At 49.8% G+C, this 15,926-nt stretch overlaps 1 protein-coding gene across 1 annotated transcript in view; it reads left to right on the top strand.

Annotated features, from left to right (window-relative positions):
- RGMA (repulsive guidance molecule BMP co-receptor a) overlaps window positions 1-15,926 on the top strand; it is a 49,887-nt gene that overhangs the window by 8,181 nt on the left and 25,780 nt on the right. The window contains exon 2 of the mRNA XM_086364801.1: window positions 13,239-13,354. Coding sequence (XP_086220927.1) covers window positions 13,239-13,354 — 116 coding nt within the window. The remainder of the gene's footprint in view (window positions 1-13,238; window positions 13,355-15,926) is intronic.

Below are 15,926 nucleotides of genomic sequence, written 5' to 3'. Positions count from 1 at the left end.
AGCCATTCTAAACAGTTTTGAATTTGATGAATAACTTGGTTATCTGTTCCTATTGCTAAATGCCTATGGTATTTGTGCTTGGCACCAACTTACTTGTTCATTAATCCAAATACCGTGGCCTTCTGCTGGTTGGGGGAGATGCAGACACGCTGTCGGTTCAAACAGTTGCCATTTGGTGGATAAATGGGTCCAAGCTGGTTCTTCTCCCAAGAACTTACTGGAATGAGAAGAGGAACATACTGGGTGGCCTGTTCTCCCTCGTAGGAACCTGGGGCATCTCAGTATAGGCACCCAAAAGTTGTTTTAAAACAAGAGGCTACTGAGTGTTTTCAAGGTGTGGTTTCAGGTATATGGTCATATTGCTGGGAATGATTGCTGAAGAATTTCATGCTGGCACTAAAACATACAAATGTCACTTTTCAAATAACATTTCCTACTTGCTCATCAACATTTCGCTTGGGGGAACCCAGAAATGGTCCAGATGGGGCCCCAGAGTGGCTCCTCAGAGTCAGGTGTGGGCAAGGCCATTTAGTTACAGAGCTAATACCTGGTCACTGAATCCCTAGAGATACCAGACTGTGAAGCTGGGAGACACCACCCCCCCAGGGGAGTGGGGCACCCAGGTCATGACTCTGTAGATTGAGAAGCTGCGGGTCCAGAGATAGGATGGGACAGGGGCCACGCAGCTAGACGTAGAACTGCCCCGAACCCCAGGTCTCGCTCTTTCTCCATATCCACTTCAGTGTCTAAAAACTCTCAATCTCGGACTTCCCTGGCGGTCCAGTGGTTAAGACTCCGCACTTCCACTTCAGGGGGCGCAGGTTCGATCCCTAGTAAGGAAACTAAGATCCCGCATGCCGCACCGTGCTGCCAAAAAAAGAAAAATAAATAAAAACTCTCAATCTCAACACTGACAAGTAAGCAGTTCACAAATGCTATCACTCCGTACTGGCCTTTGTAGGCAGGATTGGCAGCTGTAGATCAACTAGTAGGTGTGGGCTGGAGTCACGGACGAGAACTGGAGAGGAAAGTCAGGAAGACTTTCATAAATGAAACTCCAACTATATACTAGTTGACAGTCCCATCTAGGGAGAAAGGGAAGATGTAGCAAAAGAATGAACGAAGCTACTCCAGGAGCTTACTGAGAGTCTCAGCGGTCAAGAAGGAGAGGTACAAACAGGTGAAAGGAGGGGCTTACATTATGGAAATGCGACCCCAAAAACTATTAGTAGATCATCTGAAGGCCTCCAGCTCAGCCTGAGATGAGACTGGGGCATCTCAAAGGGAATCCTTCCTTCTGTCCTAAGTAAGACGAGCACGTATTAATAGATGAACAAGGGTCAGTAGAGGCAGATAGAAAACCCACCATCTCTGTGCCTGGGAACGGGCCAGTGAGCTCGTTAGAGGTGGCAGGTGATGGCTGGGAGTCACCCAGACCTGCCCAAACCCCACTCAGCTAGCTGGATGACCTGACGCAGATTACTTACCTTCCACCGTGTGCTGCTGCTGCTAAGTCGCTTTAGTCGTGTCCAACTCTGTGCAACCCCATAGATGGCAGCCCACCAGGCTCCCCCGTCCCTGGGATTCTCCAGGCAAGAACACTGGAATGGGTTGTCATTTCCTTCTCCACCGTGTAAGTTGCAGTAAATGTGGATTTACTAACAGATGAGAGAAGACAGGATACGTGTTTTTGAAAATGGGAATTAAGTCCAGGAGAAAAAGAGGATGTAATTTTGTAAAGGCAGTTGGCATTCCTCACGTGGACTATTTTATTTATTTTCATTTATTTTTGAAGTGGGGTATAGCTGACTCTGCCGACATAGGTCCATATAGTCAAGGCTATGGTCTTCCCGGTGGTCATGTACAGTTGTGAGAGCTGGACTGTAAAGAAGGCTGAGCACCGAAGAACTGATGCCTTCAAACTGTGGTGCTGGAGAAGACTCCTGAAACTCCCTTGGACAGCAAGGAACTCAAACCAGTCAATCTTAAAAGAAATCAACCCTGACTACTCACTGGAAGGAGACTGATGCTTAAGCTGAAGCTCCAGTATTTTGGTCACCTGATGCAAACAGCCAACTCATCACTGATGCAATGGACATGAGCGTGGGCAGACTTTGAGAGATGGTGAGGGACAGGGAGGCCTGGCGTGCTGCAGTCCCTGGGGTCGCAAAGAGTCGGACACAGCGGGGCGACTGAACAGCAACAGCGACATAGCTGGTGCACAGTATTATATGTTACAGGTATATAATATAGTGATTCACAATTTGTACAAGTTATTCTCCATTATTCTCCATCTATAGTTATTACAGAATATTGACTATATCCCCCATGTTGTACAATATACCTGAAGCTTCTTTTATGCTTAATAAGTTGTATCTCTTAATTGCTTACCCCTATTATGCCCCTCTCCACTCCCCTCTCCCCACAAGTAACCCTTAGTTGGCTCTCTGTAAATCTGAGTCTGCTTCTTTGTTCACGTGGACTGTTTTATATTTAAATCTCTCTACGGACATATATCCCCTTTAGCTGGGGAACTCAGTTCTTAGTCTCTTCAGCTCCTGCCATGAGTGGAGGGATTTACAGGGCTATTTCACTGAGAGACAGAATGAAATAGGAAGTACCCGCTGGGGAGGGAGCATTTGGGGGCTTGCTAATACTTTTTGGTAAAATGATAGCTAGCTAGCTAGAGAAATCGATTGATTGATTGACTTTATGTGTGCTTATTGCATATAGAAATATCTAGAAAGATACACATGAAACTGTAAATAGTCATGACCTCCAGGGATAGTGAATTTATTTCATTTAACAGGAAATTGATTTTTTTTAATGTATGTATAATACTGTTTCAATTTCTTGAAATAAATTTGATATTAGATGGAAGGAAACAGAAAGTCCAGGAAATTTGCTCTCTCTCTGTTTTCTTTAAAAAAAAAAAAATCCTTTTTATATCTCTCCAGCATCATGAATATGCACATACATGTCTACCAGCAGGGGTGTGCTTCTGGAAGGTTCTGGGGCAGACACTCCATGCAGATGTCCCATGCCAACCTGGTCCTCCAAAGAGGACCTCTGAACAGGGGACTGGAAGAAACACAAGCTGGAATCAAGATTGCCAGGAGAAATATCAATAACCTCAGATATGCAGATGACACCACCCTTATGGCAGAAAGTGAAGAAGAACTAAAAAGCCTCTTGATGAAAGTGAAAGTGGAGAGTGAAAAAGTTGGCTTAAAGCTCAACATTCAGAAACAAAGATCATGGCATCCGGTCCCATCACTTCATGGGAAATAGATGGGGAAACAGTGGAAACAGTGTCAGACTTTATTTTTTTGGGCTCCAAAATCACTGCTGATGGTGACTGCAGCCATGAAATTAAAAGACGCTTACTCCTTGAAAAGAAAGTTATGACCAACCTAGACAGCATATTGAAAAGCAGAGACGTTACTTTGCCAACAAAGGTCCGTCTAGTCAAGGCTGTGGTTTTTCCAGTGGTCATGTATGGATGTGAGAGTTGACTGTGAAGAAGGTTGAGCGCCGAAGAATTGATGCTTTTGAACTGTGGTGTTGGAGAAGACTCTTGAGAGTCCCTTGGACTGCAAGGAGATCCAACCAGTCCATTCTGAAGGAGATCAGCCCTGGGATTTCTTTGGAAGGAATGATGCTAAAGCTGAAACTCCAGTACTTTGGCCACCTCATGCGAAGAGTTGACTCATTGGAAAAGACTCTGATGCTGGGAGGAATTAGGGGCAGGAGAAGGGGATGCCAGAGGATGAGATGGCTGGATGACATCACTGACTCGATGGACATGAGTGTGAGTGAACTCCGGGAGTTGGTGATGGACAGGAAGGACTGGCGTCGTGCTGCGATTCATGGGGTTGAAAAGAATTGGACATGACTGAGTGACTGAACTGAACTGAGCAGGGGTGCCACCCCACGGGGCAGTCCGACGTGCTTTGTTCACAAGGTGGAATTTTGACAGATGGTGTTGCGGTCTTGAGGCCAGTAGTGATGTAGCTGTCACCATAGCTGTCACCATACCTGGTGCTAATGATGTCTTGCTCTGCAGTCAGTGGTCCAGTTCCTTAAAGAAGCTACTGACAGAGACCCCAGTTCTGAAAGACTCCCCAGCCTTGTTAAGTCCCAAGTTGATTTGTGGCAACCGAATGGGAAATAAATATGAGGCTCCTGAGACACCACACAAACACCACTCTCAAGAGTCCTCAAAACTAGAATTCTTCATCTCCACATCTGACTGCCCCCGCCGGGGTTCCAGGCGGGGGCTGCCGAACTGTCTGCTGCTCATCTGAGAACCCCCAAAACCTGCTCAGAGCCCAGTACTCAGTGAATGTTTGTTGAATGAATGAAACAGAAAAACTGATTAAAAGAATCTGCCTTGTAGCAGTGGAGGGATCTTACTAACCTGATCATAGACATTAAAAGACACGTGAAGAGTATTAGTTGTTCAGTTGTGTCCAACTCTTTGCGACCCCATGGACCGTAGCCCACCAGGCTCCTCTGTCCATGGGATTCTCCAGGCAAGAATACTGGAGGGGGTTGCTATTCCCTTCTCCAGGGCATCTTCCCAACCCAGAGGCTGAACCAGGGTCTCTTGCATTGTAGGCGGATTCTTCACCCTCTGAGGCATTGGGCAAGCAAAAGACATGTCCAAGAGCAAATAAAATCTGCTAATGTGTTTTAAATCCATTGAGAGGTTTCAAAGTGAAGGTGAAATATTCATTCAGTTTCTAAAGAGAGCCATTGGAATGTCAGGGAAAGGTGTGTTTCAAAAATCCATTAAAATATTGTAAAAAAAAAATTCTGTGTGTTTTAATTAGTACAAATAAGCATCCCTCAGGGTGAGGGACAGAGCTCAGAACCAAGAAAGCCGTGTGCACACAGAGAGAAAGGAAGCCTGAAGCAAAGGGAAAAAAAAAAAAAACAACAAGATAAGCCAAAACGGGAACACACTGTAAGGCTTTCCAGAATCAACGGTAAAGAGGTTTCCTGATGCCAGAGTAAGGACAGTGAGAACCAGACTTTAGAAGAAGAGAAGCAGGGAGATTCCTGCGTCGTCATGGCAACAAACAGGTCAAGGAAAGCCTGGGGCCCTCTACCCCAGGACCATCTGGAGGAAAGGGAGAAGTGGCAATTAAAGATGGCAGTCATATCTCGGTGGCCAAAAAAGGCAACTTTCCTTCCACACTGGCCCTCGCCCAAGGGACTCCTGCCCACAAAGGAAGCCCACCCATCCAGGAAGGGTCACATTTAATAGTCACTTTGGTGGAACAGATACTAAAAAGGTAGTGTCAGCAGGCACTTTGTAAAGTCCTAATTAACTGGCCAAAGCACAACACACTTTCTGAAAAGAGAACGTGAAACTGGACCAATCATCTATTAGCATTCCTCGAGGAGGTAGAAATAGGCCTGGAGAAACACAGGGAAGAATTATGTTTAGACGTTCAAAATTCCTTCTGACAAAGTTCCACCCCAAAGGTCATTTCCAACAGTAAGTTCCTCCAGAATGCAGGGGGAAATCGCCATGAATCGGAATTGTCCTTAGAGATAGGAAACAAAAAATATGATAAACAGGTACTTTTCTAAACGAAGAATTATAAACAGTGGGGATCCCCAAGGATTGCCAGTGCTCCCAGACTTTGTTTAAATGTCCATAGATCATCTGGAGGAATGAATGGTTCCAGGCCTGCAGATGAAATGGTTCCAGACTCTGTGGAGAGATGGCAAACACATGGTGATTAACTGCAGGACCAGTTTATGAGTTTACAAGAAGATGCATATTAAGCTTTCACAGGGGCAAGCCTCATCCAATGCACTTAGGAAAACATAATCCAAATTACAAAAATAACGGACTGTGTCCAGAAATAACGGACTGTGTCCAGGCTGTTTATAGCTCCCAAGGAATCTTGAGGGTCTTTGCAAAATGTTTGTTTGCTAAAGGCCATGCAGGACCAAGCATTCAGAAATGGTATTGGACACTAAGCCAAAAATAGTGCTCTCCCTGGGCTCTACCCAAACCTGGCAGTTTTATGACCTTCTCCTAGAGAAGATACCTCAGAACTGTAGGAAGGTGAGTAATCACCCAAACAGAAGGCTTTCCCAAGAAGCTGGCCTGCTTCGTTCTTGAAGGATGTCAGCGTGGAAAGATGAAGCCAGAAAGGTGATATGATCAAAAGTCTATAAAACCTTAAAGGTTACGCACAGATTGAGCAGCTCTAGTTCATCAAATCTGAGATGGCCAGACTCAGTGTAGCCCTTGAAGTCTGAAAGAGGAATTTGAGCTGTATGATGCAGGGAACTTAGATCCGGTGTTCTGTGACAACTTAGAGGGGTGGCATGGGGTGGGAGATGGGAGGGAGGTTCAAGACGGAGGGGACCTATGTACACTCGTGGCCAATTCATGTTGATGTAGGGCAGAAACCAACACAATATTAAAAGTAATTATCCTCCAATTAAAAATAGTTTTTTAAAATAGAGGAATTTGAGAGATAATTACAAAAGAGGATTGGGTCCCACTAAACAACTGAGTTCCTCAAAATGTGGTACAGAGAAAATTTACTCAAATGTGAGGAGTGGAGGAGGCTCAAGAAATTTTGCCAGTAAATGAGTTTTTCCAGCCAAAAAAAAGAGTGCCATTTCCCACTCCAGGGGATCTTTCTGACGCAGAGATCTAACCCTCGACTCTTGCATTTCCCGCGCCTCCTGCACTGGCAGGCGGATCCATTACCACTAGCGCCACCTGGGAAGTCCCGTGGATTAAGAGCCATTGACAACACAACAATGGAAATTGTGACAGACTATTTTCTTGGGCTCCAAAATCACTGCAGCCATGAAATTAAAACATGCTTGCTCCTTGGAAGAAAAGCTATGACCAACCTACACAGCATATTAAAAAGCAGAGACATTACTTTGCCAACAAAGGTCCGTCTAGTCAAAACTATGGTTTTTCCAGTAGTCATGTATAGATGTGAGAGTTGGACTATAAAGAAAGCTGAGCACCGAAGAATTGATGCTTTTGAACTGTGGTGTTGGAGAAGACTCTGGAGAGTCCCTTGGACTGCAAGGAGATCCAACCAGACAATCCTAAAGGAAATCAGTCCTAAATATTCATTGGAAGGACTGATGCTGAAGCTGAAACTGCAGTATTTTGGCCACCTGTTGCAAAGAACTGACTCCTTGGAAATGACCATGATTCTGGGAAAGATTGAAGGCAGGAGAAGAAGGGGACAACAGAGGATGAGATGGTTTGATGGCATCACTGACTTGATGGACATGAGTTTGGCAAGCTCCAAAAGTTGGTGAAGGACAGGGAGGCCCGGCATGCTGCAGTCCATGGGGTCACAAAGAGTCGGATACAACTGAGTGACTGAGCTGAACTGACAACACATCCCTGCACTTCTGAGGATGGCAAAAATACTTCCTGGGACCAGAATTGGACCTTAGCTTTCTCCTGGTTGGTCAGGAATCTGCCTAGACATGAGAAGACCCAAAATCAAACCAATTTCAGCAAAACTAGGACTTTGTTGGCTCCCATAGCTGGAACAGGCTCTTAGGTGGCTCCAAGGAGCTAAGACAAAGCTTCAGGGAGAATCACACGCTAAAGAGTGATGTGGGGATGGTTAGCCCTGAAAATCTCCATCAGTTCCTGAAAAGCTCACCAGACACAATTCAAGTTTAATAATAAAGATATATATATGCCAATGCTGCAGATACAGCTTCAACCCACAGCACTCATCAACACTTGCCTTCCTGTCAGATTACCATCCCCAGATCCATCCTACAGAGGAATCAGAAATCAGAACTGGGTGCTTCCTCATGGCAACAGTCTCAGGACAGGTGCTGATTGGTCAGCGTGGGTCACATGCCAGTCTCTGCTTTAGTGAAAGCGATCATTGGTTTCTCTGTCTTTCCTGGACTTTAAGTCCAAGAGGATGAACTGATTGACTCAACCTGGGTCTTATGTGCACCCAAGGTTGATGGAGGGTGATGGAACTTAAAACTTACAAGTCCCTAACATTTGTCACCTGGGAGAGCTCATTAAATATGCGGACACCCAAGGCTCTACCTCCTGAGATTCACATTCAGATGCTCCAAGTGGCGCCTGCATGCTAAGTCGCTTCAGTCGTGTCTGACTCTTTGCCACCCTATGGACTGTAGCCTGACAGGCTGCTCTGTCCATGGGATGCTCCAGGCAAGAACACTGGAGTGGGCTGCCATTCCCTCCTCCAGCGGATCTTCCCAACCCAGGGATCGAACCTGCGTCTCTTAAGTCTCCTGCTTTGGCATGCGGATTCTTTACCACTAGCACCACCTGGGAAGCCCTGAGTGGCACCTGGGCATATGTATTATTGTTAAGTCCTCTGAGATGGTCTACCAAAGAAATAAATCCCTCTTCTTCAGGAGGCTTTGGGTGGAGCTCCTGATTTCTAAAGATGTACACCCTAGCAGAGCATGTGCTGGCCTTGCAGAGGCTTTCCCAGGCTCGTACTCTTTCTGTAGCCTCACCTCTTTCTCCTATAGCCATCATCAAGATCTTCCAGCTCCTCAGACAAGCCACACCTTGGTAAATGGTATCTTTGGTGTTCCTTCTACCTGGAAGCCCTGCCCTGTGCCTCCTCCCTTGCCCACCATCTTCCCCTGGCACACACCCACACTGGGAGAACTTCCCACGCTGCACCCTAGACTGGGCTGGAGGCCCCCGGTGCCTATGGGCCTCCCTGTCAGAGTCTGTTATTCCTTATTGAAAGAGATTGTTAAGTTTATCTGTCTTGCGTTGACTTTAAGCCCAGTGTGGACTTGCTTCATTGGCATGAAAGACACATACAGCATGTCAGGGATGGGGTTTGGTGTGGCTGGCTCTGCAGTTTATTAGCTGGTAATTGGGTGAGTACTTAAGTTCATCCAGCCTCAGTTTTCTCATCTGCAAAATGGGGATAATAATAGAACCTGCCTTAGCGTAAAGTGTCTAGAAATGTGACGCACTTAGCCGGCACCTGACATAATGTGGGAGCACACTGAAGCATAAGCCATTATTATTATCATTCTTTTCTAAATTGTATTTATTTATTTGGCTGTGCTGGGTCTCTGCTGCTGCGTAGCCTCTTCTCTGGTGGTGGCAAGCAGGGCTGCTCTCTAGTAGCGGTGCACAGGCCTCTCATTGAAGCAGCTTCTCTTGTTGCAGAGCACAGGCTCTAGAGCGTGGGCTCAGTCCTTGTGGCCCGTGGGCTTAAAATTGTTCTGAGGCATGTGGGATCTTCTCAAATCAAGGATCGAACCTGTGTCTCCTGCACTGGCAGGTGGATTATTTACCACTGAGCCACCAGGGAAGCCCCTGTTGCTATCATTCTTACTGAAAATGAATCTTTGAAGACACCTTGCAAGATTTTGGGTCAAGTCTTCCCCGGGTAGTCAGCTGTTCACTTCTGACCTCTGCTTTCTCCCCTCACCTTCCTCTAATATCTATTTCTACCAGCAGTTCAGAAGACAGGAGTTATCTTATTGATTGCTTTGTCCCCCAGGGACTAGCATGCTCTAGTCCTAAATATGTATTTCTTGACCGATGACTCAGGCCCTGGACTTGAGAACACCCTGTTCATACCCCAGAGGCTGGGAAAGCCAGAAATCCCTGTCCCAGGAGGGCTTCAACCTTATGTAGACCTTGCCTTCCAGGAGCCCTCTGCCCATTCATCACACAGCACGACCACCCCCCAAGGTGGAAAGGGAGAGACGGAGGGATGATGGTTCAGTGGAGCTGCCTCCAGAGCCAAGACTGAGGGAAAGGGAGCCGAAGCATGACAAAGTCTCCAGGGAAAATGCAGAGGTGGTCAGAAGGTAACGATAGCTGTTAGTCTTAAGTCAGCTACACGCAGAGTTAAGTGAATTTCTATGGCAAACGGAGTGCTAAGTTCCCAAACCCTACGTTTCAAGAATTTCTTATTTTTGCAGAGAGCCGGGGAGTTGTCAATAATAAGCTGGTTGGTTTGGCCAGTATAGACAGATTCCTCAAGGTCAACACAACCCCATATTGCTCTATTTGTGGCTGGATTTCTCTTCATAGTCTTAGCTGTGTGAAAGCCAAATCTCTACTTTTACGATGTCCAAATTCAGCCTCACACATCTCTCCTTGTGAGAAGGAAGCCCTTTGTATCCCCTGCCCAAATGATGCCCTTATGCTGTAGGAATTGGATCTCCTCCCCAAATGGCGGCCAGGCCCCAGCAGGAATGCTGGGGCGCGCCCACGGCCCAGTGTCCCTCCCGGATTGTACAGGCACACCTCGTATTATTGCACTTCACAGACACTGCTTTCTTACAAAAAAAAAAAAATTGAAGGTCTTTGGCCACCCTGCATCCAGTAAGTTTATCAGTGCCATTTTTCCAACAGCCTTTGCTTCACAGACTTTGTCTCTGTGTCTCATTTTGGTAATTCGCTCAGTCCTTCAACCTTTTTCTTTACTTACACATTTGTTAGGTGATCAGTGATCGTTGATGTTACTCTTGCAAAAAGATTCCTGACACTGAAGGCTCACTCAACGGTTAGCATTTTTTAGCAGCAAAGTATTTTTGTTTGTCTTGGTTTTTTAAAATTTATTTTAATTGGAGATTAATTACTTTACAATATTGTGGTAGTTTTTGCCATACATTCACATGAATCAGCCACAGGAGTACATGTGCCCCCCATCCTGCCCTCCCTCCCACCTCTGTATACCAATGCAAGTGCTTAGTCGCCCAGTCGTGTCTGTGACCCCATGGACTGTAGCCCGCCAGGCTGCCCTGTCCATGGGACTCTCCAGGCAAGAATACTGGGGTGGGTTACCATGCCCTCCTCCAGGGGATCTTCCCACCCCAGGGATTGAACCTGCGTCTTTTATATTTCCTGCATTGGCAGGTGGGTTCTTTACCACCAGTGCCACCTGGCACACATATTGTCTTTTTGACATAATACGATAGCATACTTAAGAGAGTACTGCTGCTGCTGCTGCTAAGTTGCTTCAGTCTTGTCCGACTCTGTGTGACCCCATAGACGGCAGCCCACCAGGCTCTGCCATCCCTGGGATTCTGCAGGCAAGAACCCTGGAGTGGGTTTCGCCATTTCCTTCTCCAGTTAACAGAGTACAGTACAGTGTAAACAACTTTGATGTGCATTGGGAAGCAGAAGAAAAAATCACATGACTTGCTCAGTTGCTTTGTACGTTTGTATTCAGTCGTGGTCTTGGGGTGACAACATTATCAGCCTGCCCCTTACAGATGAAGACCCTGAAGTGTAGAGGCTCAAAGTCCTGCAGCCAAAGGCCCCCACTCTTGGGCAAGGACAGTGCCTGCAGGGCCTGCTCATAGGCCTCCTTCTCAGCCTCCCTGCGGGGTTCCCGAGTCCCATTCTCTGACCTGGAGACGCTGCAGCTGTGTGGGGGTGGGGCTGCTGGGAATGCTAATGGACCCTTTCTCTCTCATTAGCGAGAAGCTTTAGAACTAACTTGTGAAAGGCAGGATCTAGGGGAGGGTGTTAATTGGTGGACCTCAAAGGTGCCTCTGTGCAGCCTGGTTCTGGGCCCGCCTCACTGTGTTGAGGCCATCCTGCGATTCTAGAGAATAAATTGTGGGTCTGGCTCCCAGTCCGGCCAGGCCTGAGAGGAATGCAATCTGAGACCTGGATTTTGAGGTGGTGGCCTTTCCCTAGAGGAACCTCTAGCATTTTGCCAACCGGGGCTTAAAATAAATCCCTTCTTTTTTTCTTTTTTGAGGGGGGAGTGGGTAATGATAATTAGAGCCTGTTGGACTGAGACCTAAATTTCTGAAGGAAGTATGGTGGTGCTCCAGATCGTAAGGGCCAGCAGTGGCCATCATGGCATTTTGCCCTGAGGGGACAACGGCTGGCTTTTGCCCCGTGGCCTGGCTGCTTGAGCTGTTACGTCCTCTTTCCTACCTGTTTTGTGGAAGCCAGGTTCAGCACTTTGACTGCTTCCGGTTGCATACAGATCTAGGGTCCTCTTCCCCTCGCCCAGAGCTTTCTCCGTTGCATCTTCACTCCCTTGGAGGCCGGCAGCGTCCCAAAGGCAGACACGCAGCCCTGCGGCCTTCGCGGCCGGCAGCGAGTGACCGACTGCCGCAGTGCTTAAGAGAAACAGTGGAGTGGGATAAAAACTCAGAAGTCTTTTTCAAAGAACCAGATGAGTAGGCTTGGAAGTGAGGTGAGGGGGTCGCTCAAAGAATTTGACTAAACACACTTGCTCCGGCCTATTTGTGTTCCATCCAAAAGACCTTTCTCAGGGGACCTTGCCAGTCTCTTTTAAATAGCCCAACAGCCGCAAGACAGCTGCGAGGTCTCGGGAATCTTGAGGAGGAGACATTTTACTCCTGGAAAAATAAGTGACCAAGTTAAAGGAAGTCACCACCCTGATGCCCTCCCAGGAGCGGCCTTGGTGGCCTTGCCCTGGCAGTGCCCGGCGTCTGGGCCCTGTGCACGGACCGCAGCATCCACGCCTCGGGGTGGGCGTGGGGGCGGGGGTCGCTACCCTGCCGCCTCCGTTGGGCGGGGGCCCCAGCTCGGGGGCCACGAGATGGGGGGTGGGGAGATCCGGAGGGCCACCCACCCGCCCCACCCCGGACACATCAGAGGTGGATTTTTCAGCCTCCTGCACCGGGACACGTCGGGGTGAGAGAAGAGCCCGGGTGTCAGTGGCGACTTTGGGACTGCAGTCTAGTTGTAAAAGGGTCCTGGGTTGTTTTTTTTTTCAAGCTCAGTTTCTACTTAGGCTGGCCACTTTTAGGGAAGAAGTGGGGGGCGGGGGTGCCGCGCGGCCATCCTTGCACTCTGCGGGGCTTGGCCGTCTCGGGGGGGTTGGGGCCTTTCCCGGGTGTACAGCCGCGGGGTTCGGGGCGCCGCGGCGCGCCCACAGTCCCCGGCTTCCCCGGGTCCCCGAGGCCAGCGCCGCCGCGCGGTCCCCGCCCAGCTCCTCTCCGCCCGCCCCCCGCGGGCCGCGCTGAAACCCGAGCTCGAGGGGGCGGGCCGCGCAGCGGCGGGGGCCGCGGGGCCGCGCCGACATTGGCGGGGAGCCGGGCGATGGCTGGCGAGGGAGGGGCGCGCGGGGCGGGGGGGCGCGCCGGGCGCCCGCGGCCGAGGTGGACCGAGCCTCCCGGCTCGCAGCTCCCGCCGGCGGAGCGAGGCCGCCCTTTCTCGGCAGCGTGATTTATCTGCTTCTTCTTTTTCTCCTGAACTCTTCTTCCAGGGAGAGGCTAGTGGTAACAGGCCGAGCTGGATGGATGGGTATGGGGAGAGGGGCAGGACGACCAGCCCTGGGATTCTGGCCGACTCTCGCCTTCCTCCTCTGCAGCTTCCCCGCAGGTAAGGCACTGCTCCAGCCCGGGAACGGCCGGCTGGGCGCGCGGGGCCCGCTCCCCAGGTCTCCTCGCGGCGCCGGGCCACAGGTCTGCGGGCGAGTCGGAGCTCAGGTTCGCCGGGCGCCCTCGGGCCCCCGCCTCGCGTTTCCACGCGTCTTTGTTTCTCCCGCGTCCAGCCGAAGGCGCGATGGATGCGCGTGGGCACCTGGGGTTGGGGGAACCCTCTCAGGTTGTAATGAGAAAGAGCCAGGCGGGGAGATCACAGGCGCCGGGGACGTCTCCCAACTTCCCAGAAAAGGGGGTACCCGGGACGTTCCCCTTAGGGGCCCCGGAGAAGGGGGAGAAAGGGAGGCACGGACTCGGATCCGGGGGGCACTTTCTCTAGCTTCTCGTCCCGCAGTTTGCAGACCTGTCCGGTGCCCAGGGGTGGAGCCGGGGGCGCCTCTGAGGTCCCCGCCGAGCCCGGACCGCCCCCTCCCGCGGGACCCCGTCCCGCCCCCACGGGCTTGCCCACGCGGGGAAGCCCACGGGCTGGGCACCGCCGGCCCCTTGTTCCTGTGTGATAACATCCCGCGTCGGCCCCTGTTTGTTTTTATTGTGTCAGAAAGGGAGAGAATTTCAGAATTAAAGCTGAAAAAGCCCATCTGTTTCCAATGAATCCCCCATAGTTTTTCACAATGTTTTTGGCAGATCGCTGCTTTCAAATTCCTCCGAGCCGGGACCTCTTGTTTTTGTTGGGGGAAGGGAGACCAACTCCACAGAGAAGCATTTGTTCCTTCCCAAACGCTCCAGTTTCTTTACTTTTTTTTTTTTTTTTTTCCTTTCGGGGGGAGGGGGAAGGCACGAAACTTAAATCCCGGGTCTGTTTTCTTTATAATGTTTCATTAAAGTTTATTCCATTTTTGCCATATGCTACTCACAGCCTGGAAACAACAAGCTTTATATCCATTTTCCCCTTGCTAAAAAAAATACAAATAAACCCAGCGTCACGGACCAAATGGTCCCCGATGCAAGGCGGGATTTCCCGGCCACTTCCATTGTGCTGCGGGGTTCCGAGGTGTCTTTTTGCAAAGAGCTTGCCTTCGCTCGGCAGCCGGAACGAATCCGCAGCCCCCGCGCACTCCCGAGCTTTGCAAGAAAGGACTTGAGTTAGACCAGGGATTGGGTTGTTTTGTTTTGCTCCTCAGCCAACTGGGTTTCAGGAACTGGCAGAACTGGGCAGTCCGGACCCGGCCTGGCTGTAAGTTGGGGCTCCCGGTGGGAGGACCGTGCCGCAGCGGTAAGGGAGAAAGGATCCGTTTACCTTCCCGCCCCAGCCCTGCTTCGGGGCGGGGGACCTCCTCCCCGGAACCCACCCGGCCCTGCGCGCCCCAAGGGCGTCCCGGGTGAGCCGCAACCTGCTTGTAGCCCAGGATTCCATTGTGGAGGCCCCGGCCAAAGACAGGATGGAGGGTGTCAATGCCTCAAAGAGCCCTTGGACCCATCCGGTGCACCCTAGCCCTGGAATATTACAACCTCCATACCGGGTCAAGCAGCAGGGAGTCCTCCTCCTCTTCCTTTTTTTTTTAAAGGCAGTTTCCACCCCTCCTGCTTCCCCCCATAGAAGGGTCTGGCTGATTTGGTTCCCTCCCAATAACTAAGAAAATAAAATTTGAAGCGACCCTCCTCTTTCAAAAAGAAAAGAAATCCCTCCTTTTGGAGGAGCAGGAGTTTGCAGTGTGTGTGCATCTCTATTTGGTCCAGATAAAGATCCAGCCCATTGGAGGTTTTATCAGATGGGTTGATAAATGGCTTTTGTCCCTTGGCTGCCGTGGGGGATGTGATCTCAGCTTGGAGCTGAAATTGAGAAGGGGGGCTTAGAGGCCCTTAAAACAACACCTTCCCGCTCTTAAAGCGGCAGCACTTGTTAGCTTCTTGGGCTGGAGGGAGAGGAAAGGAAAGGCTGGCAGGAGGTACTCAGAGGTAGGAGGGAGCTGCCAGGGTGGTGGTGAGGGGTGGAGGGGGTTGCTGTTTGATTTCTCCATCTTAGAAAACTTTAAACATCTCCCCCGTAGTCTGAGGAAAGCTGGTGGGTTATATAATGCACAGCCCGAATTCCATCACTTGTTTCCAAGAAGCCCATTTCTTTTTGGCTTCAAGGCTGGTAACTAAAACCTGGCAGATAGAGCAGATAGCTGTTGCACTGTCATGCCAACTGGCTAATGTTTCTTCTAATTTGAGGCCTTGACAGGCGCATTTAGTCAAAATTGCCCACCTTGCTGAAAACTGAGCTTCCAGTATGCCCGCATGGAATACACCGGGGGGCTCTGAGAACGTGTGGGCTCCGGAATCCTGGGTCAAGAAGAGAGGCTCTTAAGAGGTGAAATGGATCATTTCCACCACAAAGGGATGGACTATCGTATTCTTGACCTATGGCAGAGGGGCTGCTTGGGGATAAAGTCAGAGAATCTGCAGGTCTGGTGGGGAGTGGGGTGGGCATTTGAGAAAAAAGAAAAGAAAGCGCTGGAGACAGTCAGGGGCCCTGTGTGCCGGCTTCTCCCTCCAAAGACAGGTGGAATCCTCTGGAACAGCCGCAT

Source organism: Bos grunniens, chromosome 21, assembly GCF_055505025.1.
Source record: "Bos grunniens cultivar Pamir isolate PY7600 chromosome 21, Bosgru_T2T1.0, whole genome shotgun sequence".
NCBI lineage: Eukaryota > Metazoa > Chordata > Mammalia > Artiodactyla > Bovidae > Bos > Bos grunniens.
The sequence above is the reverse complement of the archived record's forward strand: the minus strand, read 5'-3'. Positions and strand labels throughout refer to the sequence as shown.